This window comes from Podarcis pityusensis, assembly GCF_964106645.2.
Source record: "Podarcis pityusensis genome assembly, chromosome: 9".
Taxonomy (NCBI): domain Eukaryota; kingdom Metazoa; phylum Chordata; class Lepidosauria; order Squamata; family Lacertidae; genus Podarcis; species Podarcis pityusensis.
Genome location: NC_138034.1, coordinates 77,191,560 through 77,208,563, shown reverse-complemented (window position 1 = coordinate 77,208,563; position 17,004 = coordinate 77,191,560). Strand labels below are relative to the sequence as shown.

General features: G+C 48.9%; 1 protein-coding gene across 3 annotated transcripts in view; it reads left to right on the top strand.

The window, feature by feature from the left end:
• The window catches only part of SFXN5 (sideroflexin 5), a 95,895-nt gene that overhangs the window by 47,973 nt on the left and 30,918 nt on the right, over positions 1–17,004 (top strand). For all 3 annotated transcript variants that reach the window (XR_013990480.1, XM_081021095.1, XM_081021094.1), the window contains 5 exons: positions 1,260–1,316; positions 2,357–2,422; positions 4,812–4,902; positions 7,433–7,548; positions 11,010–11,095. Coding sequence is in view for 2 of the 3 variants with exons in the window: in XM_081021095.1 (XP_080877221.1) it covers positions 1,260–1,316; positions 2,357–2,422; positions 4,812–4,902; positions 7,433–7,548; positions 11,010–11,095 (416 nt within the window). In the remaining variant the exon portion in view is untranslated. The remainder of the gene's footprint in view (positions 1–1,259; positions 1,317–2,356; positions 2,423–4,811; positions 4,903–7,432; positions 7,549–11,009; positions 11,096–17,004) is intronic.

Sequence of the window (17,004 nt, the reverse complement as noted above, 5' to 3'; positions counted from 1 at the left end):
AAGGGCTAGTTCCACCTTCAGAGAAGGCTCTCTTCTGAGAAATCATTAGACAGCAGTCCTCTGTCTCCTCTGAAGTCTCAGGGGGAAGGGGGTCAGCTAGGTATCCAGGCCCTTTGTGGTTTGGGGGCTTATATGTCCTCAATACCATCTTGAACGTGGTCCCATATCTAACTGGCTGCCAGCGCAGCTCCTCCAGTCGTGACGAAATAGGTGCTTAGCCCCGCAGCCTGCTGAGTTCTGCGCTGGCCGCACCTTCTGGGCCAAGCGTGAGGGCAGCCACACATCATGCGCATTGTGCCGTCGGCTGTGAGTTTGTAGGCGCATGAACTGCAGTGGCCAGATTGTCCCTGTCCAGAAAAAAAAGATGTATCAGGCGGGGATTCCTGTGTGCCAGTGAGGGAGGAGTTCGTGCTGAGCTGGAGGAGACCCTGGTCCGACTCTGGGGGAGAAGGCAGCTTCTGAGATGGCAGTGCTTCCTCTTCAGGTGAATGTGAGGGCAGGGGGCTTTATTGGAGCCCCCGACAACCACAGTGGGCAAATCTGTGTACAGTGGTACCTTGGGTTACATACACTTCAGGCTACATACGCTTCAGGTTACAGACTCTGCTAACCCAGTAATAGTGCTTCAGGTTAAGAACTTTGCTTCAGGATGAGAACAGAAATTGTGCTCTGGCGGTGCGGCAGCCGCGGGAGGCCCCATTAGCTAAAGTGGTGCTTCAGGTTAAGAACAGTTTCAGGTTAAGAACAGACCTCCAGAATGAATTAAGTACTTAACCTGAGGTACCACTGTACTGCAGGAGCCCCAAGCTACTCTGTGGCCATGCAGCCCCCCCCCCCAATTTTCCCAGCACAGGAACTCAGTTGGGAAAGACTGCTGCCCCTGGGCTGGAGGAGCTCTGGGCTCGCGGGGTCTAAGTTAGCAAGAGAGGTTCCGGAGTGTGCGCTTTGGGTGTGTGTGTGTGTGTGTGTGTGTGCGTGCGTGAGAACAAGGGAGGGAGTGCTCTATCTGCCAAAGGTGCCCCTCTCTGCAGGGCTTGTTCTTTCGCGGATACATAACACCATTGTCTGGATTTGATAACAAAAACTTCCCTTCCCAGCGGTAGCCATAATTGGAAATGCTGCCTTCCTGCATGTTTGCTATAACTCCTTCTTTTCAGCAATGGTGCTGCTGTTGCCTGCCCACCCGCCCGCCCGCTCTCTCGTTCTTTCTCTCTTTTAACCAGCTGTTTGTTCCTCTTTCTTTCTGTTTTGTCCTTTAGTGGTTGAATCAGAGCCACAATGCCTGTGTCAACTATGCAAACCGAAATGCGACAAAGGTGAGCGGTCGTTTTATGTGTGCGCCATTTTCAAGGAAGCTGATGTAAGTTTCTCCCCTGGCAAGCGCTTGGCCTGCGCCTCTGGCCCCCACCTGATCCCCCTGGCCAGAGGCTCCTGGATCTGAGCATCAGCTCTCAGAGATCTTCCCGGGAAGATTCTGCCGCCCTGGGCTGTCGTGATTGACAGTAGGCTCAGTTGCCGTGGATTGGATGAAACAGCTCAGGGATGGCGCAAGGGCAGAGCCCAGCCACTTACGCCATCCCTGAGACCTGCAATGTATTGCCTTGTTATATCTTTCAAGTCTGTTCATTTCCTCTTGTCCTGTTTGTGCGCCCCATTGGTTTTTGTGCTCTTATCGGGACCCCTTCCTTGGCGCTTCTGCAGCGTGCGCACAGGTCAGAACAGGTGGGGCACAAGTTCCCCATGTTTCCAGGGGCACCAGTGCAGAGGGGCACTCCCCTTGGCACTGGCACAGTCCCATCTCTTCCCTCAATCTGCACACATGCAGCCATGCCCAGAGCATGCCTGGAGGACACCACATACTTCCTCTTGTTTGAATTTTATTGTTATTCATGTTTTTATACTGTATTTTATGCTGCTTTTACAACTAACGTATTTTTCGCTCTATAAGACGCACCAGACCACAAGACGCACCTAGTTTTTGGAGGAGGAAAACAAGAAAAAAAATATTCTGAATCTCAGAAGCCAGAACAGCAAGAGGGATCGCTGCGCAGTGAAAGCAGCAATCCCTCTTGCTGTTCTGGCTTCTGGGATAGCTGCACAGCCTGCATTCGCTCCATAAGACGCACACACATTTCCCCTTACTTTTTAGGAGGGAAAAAGTGAGTCTTATAGAGCAAAAAATACGGTAAGTGTTTTAAATTTGTTGTTAGCCACCCTGAGCCCGGTTTTTGAACCGGGAAGGGCGGGGTATAAATAAAAAATTATTATGATTATTATTATTGTTTGCAGTCCCTGTGAGCTGGGCTTGAGGTGGCATGTTCTGGCTGAAACGTTGCTTTTGTTCTTCTTCCTGCAGCCTTCTCCAACGTCCAAGTTCATCCAGGGCTACTTGGGAGCTGTCATAAGTGCTGTCTCGATCGCAGTGGGTAACCCTTTGGTCTTCTCTCTGTCGGTGTGTTCTGACCGCTGGGCACCTGGGCAAAGACTTAGCTCTGGGCCCAGCCCCTCTGGATGGCCTCCTCTGCCGGCTGGCGCACTGCGCCTTTGCACCTGCCGCCTTGCAGGAGGCACTGCCAGCCGTGGCTGCGCCCTGGTCGCTTGCCAAGGCCTCCCCATTGCCAGGGCTAGTCATTATTCAGTTCCTTTGCACTGCTAGTTCTCAATGGGTGAGAAGAGTCTTGCCCTGGAGAACAGGGTATGTGATTATGTTCCTCAAACAGGTGTTTATGCCACACCTTTTGTTGGGGAAAAAGAAGATGTGGGGGGGGGGCTGGAAGAGAGAGAGAGAATGGCCTGCTTCTTTCTTCCCCAGATTCGGAGACCTTAGGCCTCATTAAATGCACTCTGATGTCAATTAGCAGCAAATCACCTCCTAGGGTGATCCCATTAGGACTAGATGACCTGAAAACAAGTGCCATTCCCCACCTCCCAGTGGTCTGCAAAAGATCTTGTATTAATTAAAACCAGGTCTCCCCCCCCCCCCAAGTGCACAGCCTGCCCTGGGCGGCAGACAGATTGCAGGGGGCCACTGGTGTCAGAAGAGGTCCTGGAGGGCCAAAGAGCAGCTCCGAGAAGGGTTTCCAGGTCATGGTTCCTGTGCAGAAGTCAACAGCGGCAGCTGCAAACGTCATTCACAACAATAAGCAGTTTAGAAAAGTCAAGAAGCGTCCAAGATCCATGCATAGGGGGCTTGTGAGTCAGCTGGATAAGGAGGCGAGGATTCTGTAGCACAGCCTTCCCCAACCTGGTGCCCTCCAGATGTTTTGGACAACGTCTGGGACGCATAGGAGCTATTGTCCATCTGGAGAGCACCTATTTGGCCAAAGTTGCTGTAGCCTATATGCCAAATCTGTAGGGCAGGAATGGGGAACTGGATCTGGCCCACAGGACGGGCACTTCCTTCCGACAGGCCACCTCTGCCAGGTGCATGGGGGAAACCCCCATCTCTTAATCCTAGCCCCTGTGTCTCTGCTTCCTGTGGCCTCTGGCAATTCTCCTTCAGAGCCTAGCAGGCCATGTTTCTGAGTCTGCAAATACAGATTCAGGGAATGAGAAGGCAGTCAGAGCACCTCTGGCAAAAGCCTCCCCCTCTTTTCTGCTTTTCTAGGTGGCCCCAAACTCCGCAGCAATGACGCACCCAAGGGCCCCATGGAGGGGGGGGGGGAATGGCAGCCTGTGCAGCTGCCTGCTTCCTCACCCCCCTTCCCTGCCCCTGTTAATTCACTGCCAGGTTCTCTTCTAGGCTCCTTTTCTGCTGCCCTTCATCCGCTGCCCCCTTCTCTCTCCACCCCCGGCCATTACACCCCCACAGCGACACCATTTTTCACCCTCCTGTCTAGGTGAGGGCACCCTGTGGCTTTCCCTAATGCCTGCTCCTTCGCCTTGATAATTGTTTGCGAGGAGGAGGAGGAGCAGCGCACAGGGGCTGCCTTGACAGCCTGCGAATTTGCTGCGATAGCCCATAATCAGGTTGAGATGAAGAGGGAGGCCACCCACCGCCCTCGGCCCTCCTGCGGCCACTTAGGAAGGAGCCCTCCCGCCTGGGGTGGGGTGGCCTCTGGGGGCCAGTCCTTTCAGCCCCAAGGGCCTTGGTCTGGCCTTTACACCTTTGTGATGCGAACCTCAAAACAGTGGTCTCTCCTCAAGCCCTAAATCCTCTCCCCCCCCCAGCACCTCAAAGTCCCCTGTGCGGGAGGAGACCCTTGTAGGCACCCCCCACTTCCCTGGTTCTGGCCTGGGAGAATAAACACACAAAGATAACGCAAGGAACTTTTGTAAAATCATTTCCATTCCTTGAATCTTGCTCCCAAGTTGAGGATCTGGGAGGCTGGATTTCAGCCCCTGTCAACATACGGATTGCCTTTTGAAACATATTAGATTGTTTTAACATTTGATTGTTTTAACTGCGTGTCGTTTGAACTGTGCAGATCTCCCAGAGGAGGTTGTTCATTGATGGATTAGAATGATTAGTGTTAGGAGCTGGCAGGGTCACAGAAAGTAAAACCTGTGGTTGTGATCCGAGTTACCCCAGCAGCAGTTGCTGGGCTTGTTTTGCTATCTATTGCTGTTTTACTGAATATTTTAATGATGGCTTTTCTTGGTATTTTTGGTTTTAAATGTTGTATGTACATTGCCCCGCCCCCCTTTTTAGTGACCTTATTGTGTTTTATGTAAACTGCTTAGGGATTTTGCATATTAAGCGGTCTGTGAATATTACCGATGGTGGTGGCCTGTGGGGTTGGGCTGTGGCTGCTCTGCCACCCCCGGCTCTCCTCAATGCTTCTTTGCCCCCCTCTTTCCTTCTCCTGCAGGTGGGCCTTAATGTTCTGATCCAGAGAGCTAATCAGTTTACTCCGGCCACCCGGCTCCTGATCCAGAGATTTGTGCCATTCCCCGCTGTAGGTAAGGGGGTGCATACTTTCCCCTCTTTCTCTGCTTCCGTAGAGAAAATAGGCTTCCACAGTGCACTTGGGAGGGCTGCCCCCAAAGTCCCATTTACGATACGATAATCTTTATTGTCATTGTCCCATACAGAACAACGAAATTGAAAAAATCTGCATAAGACATTCAAAAACCAACAAGCCTGCTATCCCAACCTAGTTAGCCCCCTAAAAACTCAGATACCCCATTTTTAAATACAATATACTTCCATAGAAACTACCTTACACTGCGTTTAAAACCAAAATCGCATTTGGATAGAAACTGTTTCTCAGGCAGCTAGTCCTAGTCTTTATAACCCTGCACCTTCTTCCAGAAGGCAGAAGCTGAAAGAGATCATTTCCAGGGTGCGCACAATCCTGCTCTATCTCTGCAGCTTTCTTATGGCACCTGGAAGCATAGATTTGATCCAAGGTGGGAAGAGTGCACCCAATTATTTGGCCCAGAGTACAAATTTGCATATGCTAATTTACACATAAAGGTGCAAATTCTACCCGTTTTCAGAGGGAAAAGCAAAATCTGGCTTCATCTTGCTGTCGGGTCTTAATTTACCTCTGGTTGACTTAAGAAGATAGAAGAGCCCGAACTCCTAGCTCCATAGGAAAGGGCTCACTCAAATTAACAAAAATGAATATAGCAAAAGAAGAGCTTTTTTTGAACTTTTCCATGCCTCTGCTTGGGTTATCGGTATTGGTTATCGGTTTGCTTTACGAAAAACAAATTTTAAAAAGCTATTTTAAAAATACAGTGTGCGGCTGGGGTTTCATGGGCGCTGTCCGCCTGCCCTGATGGCAAGGAAAACAAATTGAATTGGGTGGCTTTGAAAGGGAATTGAACCGCTTCACGGTGGATGAGGCTGTGCTGTGTCACAGGCAGCCTTCCTCTAAGTGCCAGCCAGCGGCTGGAGAGCGCCAGTGGGAGGGAGTTGTGGCTTTGGGCTCAGGCCCAACTTATGGGCTCTTCCTGCTGGAGCATCTGGTTGTCCCCTGTGGAAATAGGGTGCTGGGCGCCAGGTAGGTCCCCTTGGGCCCGGCTCCACCGGCAGCTGGGCTCTTTAGCATGCGCTTACGTAAGAAGGAGTCATCCTTGTTGCATCTCAGGATGTCCCAGACAGTTGGGGTATGGGGGTGCTGGTGAGGATTCCATAATTGTATGCAGGAGGCAGGCAGGTGGAGAGGGATGCTTACCTGAACCAGGTGTGTCTCTGGACCCCTTTGCACCTGGGGGATGGATGGGAAAAGGTGGCCTCTTTGTTCTCTGTGCAAGGCACTTTGAGCAGGAGGAGAAGGAAGAAGAAGAAAAGGAGGAACGACCTTCCTTGTGTTGCGGGAATTTTTCGATCAGATGTGCCCTTTTGAGCCGTTCATCAAGAAATCAGCAGCACCAACAAGAAAATGTTTCAGATTGTGGACTAAGCCCACTGGCCCCAGCAGCTAGGGCAAGGAGCGAGGGGGGATCTCTGTCAGGTTGTTCTATTATTATGCCAAGGTGTTAAGAGAAGGAGCTTAAACTGGAGTCAGAATTGATTGAGGGCCGACACTTAATTTGCTCAGCCCTTCATTAGTTCTCTGCTTCTTTTATTTGTGTACTGACATGCTTAATTGTGTGCCAGGACTCTGGCCATCTTCCTGCTAATTGCCGCTTTGTTATTCTGGGGGCCGGAATCTCTTGCATCAGAATCCCGGGCAAACCAGTTAATTAAACTTTCTGTTATGAAAAGATCGGCTTTGAAGATTTGCTTGAAATGCCCGCCAGTCAGGCTGGGCTAGGCGGAACCAGGCCAAGTCAAGAGGTAGTCAGAGGGACTGGTCTGGTCCGCTCTCAGAAAGTTCTCCCTAACGTTTAGTCGGAAGAACCGACTGATGCTAAGAGCTAATTCTCCAACTAAGATTCATGTGTTGCAGGAGGCTGGACTGGATTACCCTTGGGGGCCCCTTCCAACCCTACAATGCAATGCTCTATAATGAATTGATTTTAGAAGGCTGTATTATTTTACTGTTGTTAGCTGCTCTGAGCCTGGCTTCGGCTGGGGAGGGCAGGATATAAATAATTTTATTATTATTATTATTCTAAGATTCTGGTGCTGCTAAATGCAGGTAGTGAGCAGGAAGAGGCTGTGGCAGAGAGCAGCCCAGAATAAGAGGCAGAAGCAGAGAAGGGTCAAGAGGCAGAGTGGAGGCAGGCTGATGAAGAAGCCAGGGGGGTCTCCTCCTGTGCGACTAGCTCTCCTCCACCCTGGTCTCCCAGATCCTGAAGCGGTATGAAGAGGGTGGAGCAAAGACCGACAAGGTGTCAGAGTCTCCGATTGCTTGGGGAGGAGAAGGCTCCTTAAGTCTCCTCCTCCTCCTGTCTGCCTCATCAGGGCAAGGTCTACTGGGAAGAGTTGCTGTGCTCACGAGGCCTGAGCTGTTTGGTTTCTTTGAATAAAGAGTTCCCTTCATGGCACGGCCTGATCCTGACTGCTGCTTGCGCTCTCCTTTTCTTTCCCTCGCAGCCAGTGCCAATATTTGCAACGTGGTCCTGATGAGACACATGGAGCTTGAGGAGGGGATCGACGTCCTGGACAGCGATGGGAACAGGGTCGGGTCTTCCAGAATTGCTGCCAAACATGTAGGTGCCGTGGGATTCCCATGGGTGAATCAGGATCGCTTTGGCCCATGGATTCATGCACTGGGAGGGTTGGGGGGGGGATAGGCCAAGAAGGATGGAGGAGGAGGAGGAATCCACAGAACGCAGATTCCAAAGCAGACTCACTTGATCTGATCCAGGCAAGCCACACCAGGACCCCACTTCAGAATCAGCAGTCCTGCATGTCCATGATTGATTGATGAATTGATTGGATTTCTATGCCGCTTTCCAGTCAGACAAATCCCAACACGGCTTACAAAACAATAGCATAATAGAGCATCACAGGTACAACATAAATCATATTATGTATAATTAACAAATCAATAAAACATAATAAAACAGTATTTACAAAACAGCAGCTTTAAAATATGCTAAACGCTATTATGTTCACATGCATGCACACACAATCACGCTCCCCCCCGCAATAGCTCAAAATCGATCAGTCTGTTCAGTCCGTTAAAAGACCCCTGCACATCCATTGTCCAGGAGGACTCTGGTCCAATGGAAATAACAGAACTAGACGTTGACTTATTAGGCAGTGGTCCAAGGGCTCAATCGCTGCCTCTGCCCTTCTTAAAACTGTTTCTCTCTCAACACACACTTTTAGAAGGATCCGAAAATCATCGAGCCTCTCTGCCTGGGAGTGTTTAGCATGCAAATCTTCCTGTCACCTGGTTTTATTTTTATTTATTATTTATTTGAATCCACACACACACACCCCGTTCTCCAGGCAGCCATGTTTCTTGCCCACCCGCCGCCTGGTACAATTCCCTCTGAGAGTGAGGGAACATCAGCAGGTCCTGTCGCTCCCAGAGAAGGGGCCTGCGAGCAGCTGGAGGTTTCTATTTCTTTATTAAAAAATATTTCTATACCACTATTTCATAGTGGGAGGGGGGTTATTGGTTTGCTTTTTTCCTTGTTTTTATTATGTATTTTGAGGTGGGTGGGTGTTCCTTGTATTTTCATGCTGTGAACTGCCCTGAGATGGAGGGTGGTTTACTTACTTACTTACTTACTTACTTACATAAATAAATAAATAAATAAATAAATAAATAAAGATTGAAGTGATTTACAGTAAGGCATAAAGCCATACAATAAAAACCATAATAAACTAAAACCAGACATCAATTAGCCACTGTGGAAGGATGTATTCATGACCTGCATAGGCCTAGTAGAATGGGAAAGTTTTCAGCTGGTGTTTAAAAGTCTGCAAAGAAGGTGCCAGCTGAGTCTCTAGTGGCAGGGAGTTCCACAGGCCAAGGCTCCATGCTTTGTTGCTGTCCAACGGGCCTGGCCAGCTTTTACACGTGAGGCTCCCCCTGCCTGCAGAGGGTGTCAGGCGGCAGGTCGAAAGGGCAGCCTGCGGGAGCTTTCCTTTTGCATTCCCACGCATTCTAGCCAGACAGAAAGAAGAGCGTCTTTTCTGAGCCATGCGCCGTTGCCCCCGCAGCCCCCTCTGGTGGGCCTGTGCAGCCAGAGCAGCGAGGGAGGAGCAAAGCGCTCTTGTCTCTGCGCTTAGGAAGAGGGAACACGATTCGGGGCCTCCGGAGAGGCAGAGCAGCCGCTCTCAGTGTTTCCAGATGCCCCTTTTGCTCCCCTCTGTAGTTGCCCAGGAAGAACAGGAGAACCTCAACTACACCTCCAGGCTGGCAGAGAAAACACACAGCTTTATTTTTAATTTTTTTAATTTTAAAAAAGTGAGTGGGAGGAAACTGGAGGACTTTTTAACCCCCGCCTTCCTGAAATTCATTAGCAACTGCCTCTGGAAAGATGCGCCAGCTGTTTCCAGGCTGCCTCCAACACCTGGCTGGTTTCCTTAGGAGCCTCCTGAACTCCGCCATCTGCGCACAACTGCGCTGGGACTTTCCCTGCCTTCTTTTCCTTGGTGCTTCTGCATCCCAAGCTTGTGCCTGAGAAAACCCACGGGAAGCACAGGCGCTTTTGACTGACTTTGCCAAGGGTGATGATAATAATAATAATAATAATAATAATAATAATAATAATATACAGTCATACCTCGGGATGAATACGCTTCAGCTTAAATATTTTCGGGTTGCACTCCGCGGCGACCCGGCAGTAACGGAGCACATTACTTCTGGGTTTCACCCCTCGCGCATGCGCAGATGCTCAAAATGATGTCACGTGCATGCATGGAAGCAGCGAGATGTGACCCACGCATGCGCAGACGTGCAGTTGCGTCTTATGTTCGGTTCAGGATGCGAACGGGGCTCTGGAACGGATCCCGTTCGCATCCAGAGGTACCACTGTATTTATATGCCACTCATTAATAGTCAGATGGGTGGCATAATAATAATAATAATAATAATAATAATAATAATAATAATAATATTTGCCATTGTGTTGGGTGCAGGGTCCAAGCCCAAAGTAATCCTCTTCTGGCCCCTTTTGCCTTAGCAGAGGACTGACACCTGTCCAATGAGGATCCACGCAATCTCTTTCAATTAGCCGGCTTTGAGGAAGTCACATGACTGCCACGCAGGCCTCCTGCTGCTCCTTTGCCCCAAACCGCAGCCTCCCAAGGCTGCTTTTTATTTTTATAAGCGCTGGGCTTTGCTGCGTGTGATGCGGAGTTTACTGCTCACTCGCTGGTGCTTCCTGAAGCCATCTGCTCGCCAGGCACCATGGTGGGTTTCACTTTTGCTCAGTCCTGCCTTTCTTGAACTTTGGCGAGGAGGGAGGGGAATCCTGCTGCGGACCCGGGTGGAAGCGGGATAGGATGCTCTGTCCCCCTCACTCACCCAGCCTTCTGTTTCTGTAGCGTGAGACCAGGACTGAACTGCCACCAGGGCTGAGGGTGGCCATTGGCAGCCCTGGCCTCTGGAGCAATAAAACACACGCCAAGCCCCCACAAAGGGTAGCAGCTTGAAAAGCTTTGGGGCAAAGGCTCTACGGAGTTTGGGTTGCAGCCTGAGCAGGTTCAATGCTCAAGTGCCCACACTGGTGGCGTCTTGTTTGGTAGGCAGAAATGGCTCTGTTACAGGTGCCACATAATATTGCTGTTGACATCTGTCTATCTCGAGAGACAATGGAGTTCGCCTCCTGGGGTGAAGTCAAACTGCCCCGTTAGCACACGCCAGGGCAGTGTGTCTCTTGCCCAAAACCAAAAAACATGATTTTAGTATTGTATGTATGATGTAAAGACTATATTTAAAGAAACAAACACTTGGTGGAATATAAATGTCTTGTTCTTCTGTTTTGTCTTTGGGAAGTTCTGTAGAATTGCATACAGAATTGTGTGCGATGAGTTTCTGTATTATTATGCTGTATTATTTTACTGTTGTTAGCCGCTCTGAGCCTGGCTTTGGCTGGAGAGGGCGGGATATAAATAAAATTTTATTATTTTATTATTATTATTCTACTTCAGTCTGCGCTCAAAGTGCCTGTTTCTCTTTCTTCTGCTCCCCTCCCGCCCCCCCCCCCAGGCACTGCTAGAGACGGCCCTGACCAGAGTGGTCCTGCCAATGCCTATACTGGTTCTACCTCCCATCATCATGTCTCTACTGGAAAAGTAAGTGGCGGCCGTCTGGGGTGGGGCGAGGGGCGATGCTCAGAAAGGAAGGAGGGAAGGAACTCCCCTCCCCTACATGGCCGGGATCAGAGGAGTGGTGGCATTGCCCCTAAGGGCAAAGGGCACTCTAGAACCATGCGAAGGGACGCCCAAGGGACATCTATTTTTATTATTATTATTATTATTTTTTATAAATAATTTTTATTTAAATTTTAAACAACAAAGAAAGGAAAGAAAAACATACACAATACATATCTCAAAAAAAGAAAAAAAGATAACAAGAACACACATAAAAAAAAAACACAATTCAACAATAAAAAACAAAAAACATAACAATTAAAAACAATATCTTTTTTCCATTTCTGTTTTTTTAGTTTACTTATTTTCTGGACTTCCTCTTACCTCCCTCTTTTGTATTCCAATCCAAATTGTTTGTCCAGCAATTTCTTTTCAACTTTTTTAATCCCAATCTTTAACTTTAATATAATATTGTAATATATAACTTCAATTTCTTCAAACCTGATCTTTAATCTTAGTATAATATAACCTTAAAATTTTCCCTCTTAATTGTCAAATTTCCATTTCTTTAAGCATCTTTAATCCTAATCTTAATCTTAGTCTATCATTAACTTTAACCTGTATAGCTGGAAACCGCTTATTTTCAGTCCAACATCACTCTAACATTCTTTAATTTTGCAATGTTTCTGAAGATAGTCTTTGAATTTCTTCCAATCTTCCTCCACCGACTCTTCTCCCTGGTCACGGATTCTGCCAGTCATTTCCGCCAGTTCCATATAGTCCATAAGTTTCATCTGCCATTCCTCCAGCGTGGGAAGTTCTTGTGTCTTCCAATACTTTGCGATGAGTATTCTTGCTGCTGCTGTTGCATACATAAAGAAAGTTCTGTCCTTTTTTAACACCATTTGGCCCACTATGCCCAGGAGAAAGGCCTCTGGTTTCTTGGGGAAGGTATACTTAAATACCTTTTTTAATTCATTATATATCATTTCCCAGAAAACCTTAATCTTTGGGCACGTCCACCAAAGGTGAAAAAATGTACCTTCAGTTTCTTTACATTTCCAACATTTGTTATCGGGCAAGTGATAAATTTTTGCAAGCTTGACTGGGGTTATGTACCACCTGTATATCATTTTCATAATATTCTCTCTTAAGGCATTACATGCCGTAAATTTCATACCTGTGGTCCACAACTGTTCCCAGTCAGCAAACATAATGTTATGTCCAATGTCCTGTGCCCATTTAATCATAGCCGATTTTACCGTTTCATCCTGAGTATTCCATTTCAGCAGCAAGTTATACATTCTTGACAAATTCTTAGTTTTGGGTTCTAACAGTTCAGTTTCTAATTTTGATCTTTCCACCTGGAAGCCAATTTTCCTGTCCAATTTAAATGCCTCCATTATCTGATAATAATGAAGCCAGTCTCGCACTTTGTTTTTTAGTTTTTCAAAACTCTGCAATTTCAGTCTATCTCCTTCTTGTTCCAAAATTTCCCAATATTTCGGCCATTTGACCTCCATATTGACCTTTTTCAAGGCTTTCGCTTCCATTGGTGACAGCCACCTTGGGGTTTTGTTTTCTAGCAAATCCTTATATCTTATCCAAACATTAAACAGCGCTTTCCTGACAATGTGGTTTCTAAATGCTTTATGTGCTTTGACCTTATCATACCATAGATATGCATGCCATCCAAATACATTATTGAAACCTTCCAAATCCAAAATGTCAGTGTTTTCAAGAAGTAGCCATTCTTTCAACCAGCAAAAAGCTGCTGATTCATAGTAAAGTTTGAGGTCTGGCAGGGCAAATCCGCCTCTTTCCTTTGCATCCGTTAAAATTTTAAATTTTATTCTGGGCTTCTTGCCCTGCCAGACAAATTTAGAAATATCTTTCTGCCACCTCTTGAAACAATCAATTTTGTCAACAATCTGCAAAGTTTGGAACAAAAACAAGATTCTAGGCAATACATTCATTTTTATCGCAGCAATACGGCCTAGCAGTGAAAGCTTCAAATTTGACCAAATTTCTAAATCTTTTTTCACTTCGGACCAACATTTTTCATAGTTATCTTTAAATAAGTTCCCATTTTTTGGTGTCATGTTAATCCCCAGGTATTTAACTTTCTTAACCACTGTTAAACCTGTCTCATTCTGAAACCTCTCTCTCTCCATTGGTGTCGCCCAAGGGGCATCTAGTCCAACCCCCTGCAATACAGGAATTGCCACTTTCCTAACTTACTCCGGGATGGCGGCAGCCGCTGCCCCACAGAGCCCTTTCCAGAGACTGCCACAGAGCAGCCCATTTCGTTCTTGCTTTTCAGTATTTTGATCATTGAATTGTAGAAGTGGAAGGGACCCCTCAGGATCATCTAGTCCAACCCCCCGTGCAGTGCAGGAATCAGAGTTTGACAGCCCCAACAGACGGCCACCCAACCTCTTGGGAACCTCCCAGGATGGAGACCCAGCCACCTTCCGAGGGACATCAAAGCTCCCTGCCTCCCTGCCGCCGAGGCTGAGCAAGCGCTTGGGCCCCCAAGAAGGAAATGACTGGGAAGGGGTGTGAACCCAGAACCACGGCAGCTTTTAGGTCCTGCAGCGGCCTTTCCCAGCCTGCTGCCCTCCAGAAACTGGGGGCTCCATCTCCTCCCAGCCCTTCTTTCCCCAGGGTCTTTCTGCCTGGAGTGGGGTCTTTCTGGGCTCTCCTTTGCCCGACCACGTCTTGCTCCGGCAAGCCTGTGCCAGCCAGCCATGGAAGGCCCAAGGTCCCCTTGCGCTATTCCTGGAAGGTGATGCATTTTGAAAGTAAATTATCATTACAAATAGTTCCATCATTTTGAAGCAAGTATTAATTAAACCTCCTTAATTAGCTGACTGATTGAAACCTGAAATGGGCAAAGAGCCAGGAGATGGCTTCTGAAGGAAGGAGTCAGGCAGTGCAGAAACCACACCTAATGGATGAGCTGGAAATGCCCCCCCCCCCACGTTCCAGATGTGGAGTGAGAGAGAAGTGCGCTCTTGACAATGCCCAGAGGTACTCTTCACGCGCACAGGGGCTGAGACCCGGCGTCCTAGGATTTGTCCTGAAAAAGAAGCACGTTTCGCTTTATTGGTTATTTAACAAAATTTATGTCTAATCCCCACCCCCTGCAAAAAACACCCACCCCCCAAAGTGGGTTATATAAATAATAGAGAACATTCCTAAGAAAATGCAAGGAAAATCAACCAGACTCTTACAAACAATTTTGGAGAATCTGCTGTGAGGCACAGCTGCTGCAAGTGGGTCTGCTGGACCAGGCCATGGCCCGTCTAGTCCAGGATCCTGTTCTCCCAGTGGCTGACCAGATGCCCCAGTGGGAAACCTGCAAGCAGGACTGAAGCACAAGAGCAACTCTCGCCTCCTGGGGTTTCCAGCAACTGGAGCAGCTCCCATTTCTCAGCTGTTGGGGGTTGCTGTGATCTTCCTGGATTTAAGATCAGCACAGATCCTGATGATCCTTGCAGTGGTGAAGGTGGGGGCGGGTCTCTGCTTGGACCCAGCAGCCCCTCCCTCCTTCCAGGCCCCCTCCCTTTACCTCTCTCCATCTGGAGGCGCCCATGGCCTCCTCCGGCTCTCCCAGGCTTCTTGGCGTCCCTCCTCCTCCCGGAGATGCTGTTCCTTGTTCTCCAGGCTCCTGCATGTTGTTCCCACTGGCGGGCTTCTCTCCTGTGGTTCGGACACTCCAGGGAAGCTCCCAGCCCAGCCAGGCAACGTCTATTTCGAGCTGCCTGCTTGGCGCAAGGACTGCGCCTGGCGATGCTCAAGCTGCAAGGCTACAACCTTCCCCGCAAGCCCCGTCCGTTGATGCTTGTGTAGAAATCAGGAGGCTCCTATTTGAGGAAGCCACCACTTCACGTGTGGGGAGTCCAGGTCCAGAACAGGGAAATCGGCCTCATGGATCTCCCTGTGGATGGTTCCAAGATCAAAGAATAGGAGAGTTGAGAGGGACCCCAAGGGTCATCCAGTCTAACCCCCAGCAAGGCGGGGATCACAGCTGAAGAATCCCTGGCCACCCAACCACCATTTAAAAACCTCCAAGGAAGGAGAGCCCATCTGCTTCCAAGGGAATCTGTTCCACTGCAAGTAAATGAAGAATAAGATGAAGCATTTCCATCTTGAAGAAGTCTATGCTTGTTCACTAGCTGCAGTCCTCCATCTCAAGAGGAGTTTCTGGTGGGGAACCTCAGGCCAAAACCAGACTGCCATCCCCTCTGTCTGGCCCTCAGCACTCTCCCCTGGCCACATCCTTCCCCGTGCCACCCCCCAAGTGTTTCTGCCTGGCTGGAATGTGTCCCTGAACACTGCTTGGGCCTCAGGATGGAGGACAGAAGCTTACCTGATTCTTCGCAGGTGAAGCCTAATTCATTGCTCCTCCCACTTTTGCCTCTCGTTCCACCCACCACTGGCATGGACCCATCCCCAAGGTTGTCCAGAAGGGAATGTGGGCTCAAAAACTCTCTTGCCCCCCTCCCAGGAATTTAATCCCAAGGAGTCCTGTGTGGTTTGGGGTATGTGTGCGTACCCCAACGTCTTCCTGATGCCACAGGGTTTAGACCCCTGTGCCATTTCTGTGTTCTGGATAACTTCCTGTGCTCCTTGCTAGCAGCCTGTGATTCCTGCACTGCAGTCGGTTTTAGCTAGATGGCTCCTTGGGTCTCTTCCACCTCAGTAATTCTGTGATTCCAGCCCTGCAGCAGCTGCTTCTGTCCACACGGGTCTTTGCCGGCTCTCCAGCCAGCGGTCTGGGGCGAAGGTCCACCTGGTGTCCTGTGCCCTCTCGCCCACCCTGCCCCTTTGCCAGCTTCTCCCCGCCTCGGAATCGAGGCATCGGTGGCAGCTCTGTTGAATATAAACATGACACTTTCCCACCCCGCCCCGAATCTGTCAGTTTGGGAGCCTTCGGTTAGCTCCTGTCATATTTAGTTTAGCATCTCACACCTTCTCGGAGGCAAGTGCCATTCTGGAGCACGAAACCCGATAACTCCTTCGGAGTTCCGAGAGCAACTTCCATATGGAAGACTTTGCAGAGCCCCCTGAAAACGCCGGCAGCCAGCTGCCACATTATGCAAAATGCGAACCACAATTGGCGACGTGCTGAAAGTTGAATGAAGGTGTATTTGCAAGATCTGCGATGCGCTGTGTCTGCGGAGCAGGTGTACTGTCTGCATAACTTTTTGTATGTGTGTCATCGTAGAGGAAGCAGAGACTAGGAGGCCTTCCGATTTTAGACTCGCTTGCCACCCACAGCAGTCTTAGGTCTTGTCAGGACCTGCAGCAAGGGCCAAAGCCTGGCAGGAGCAAGCCTTCGAGGCAGCGGTGCTGAGGATCAGAGTGGGAATCACTAGCCGCTGGGAGCACTTGCAAGAAAACAGGTGCCCAGCACAGCGCAGGCACCAGCAAAGAGTTTCTGGATGGGTAGATTGAGTTAATCTGAGGCAGTTAAAATCAGCCAAGGAAAAGGGGAGATTTAAATCCAGTTTCCCACATCATATATTTCGCAAACAATGGTGGACATATGACCATAACCATGTGAATTTACAAAAAGAAAGAAGAGCATTATTTACACTGCTGCTTTGTTCTTACAACCAGGCATTGCATCTCTTTGTTCTACCCATTGATGGAGTTTATGAAAACTAAGAATCTAAGGATAGCCTTCTGGATCAGGCCAGTGGCCCATCCAGTCCAGCATCCTCTTCTCACAGGGGCCAACCAGATGTCCCTATGGGAAAACCCACAGGCAGGATCCTTTCCCAGGTATTCGGAAGCATTGTTGCCTCTCGGCTGTGCAGGCAGAGCAGAGCATCCCTCTCCCCCATGAATACTCCCTCTTGATTCTGCATGATTCGCCCACC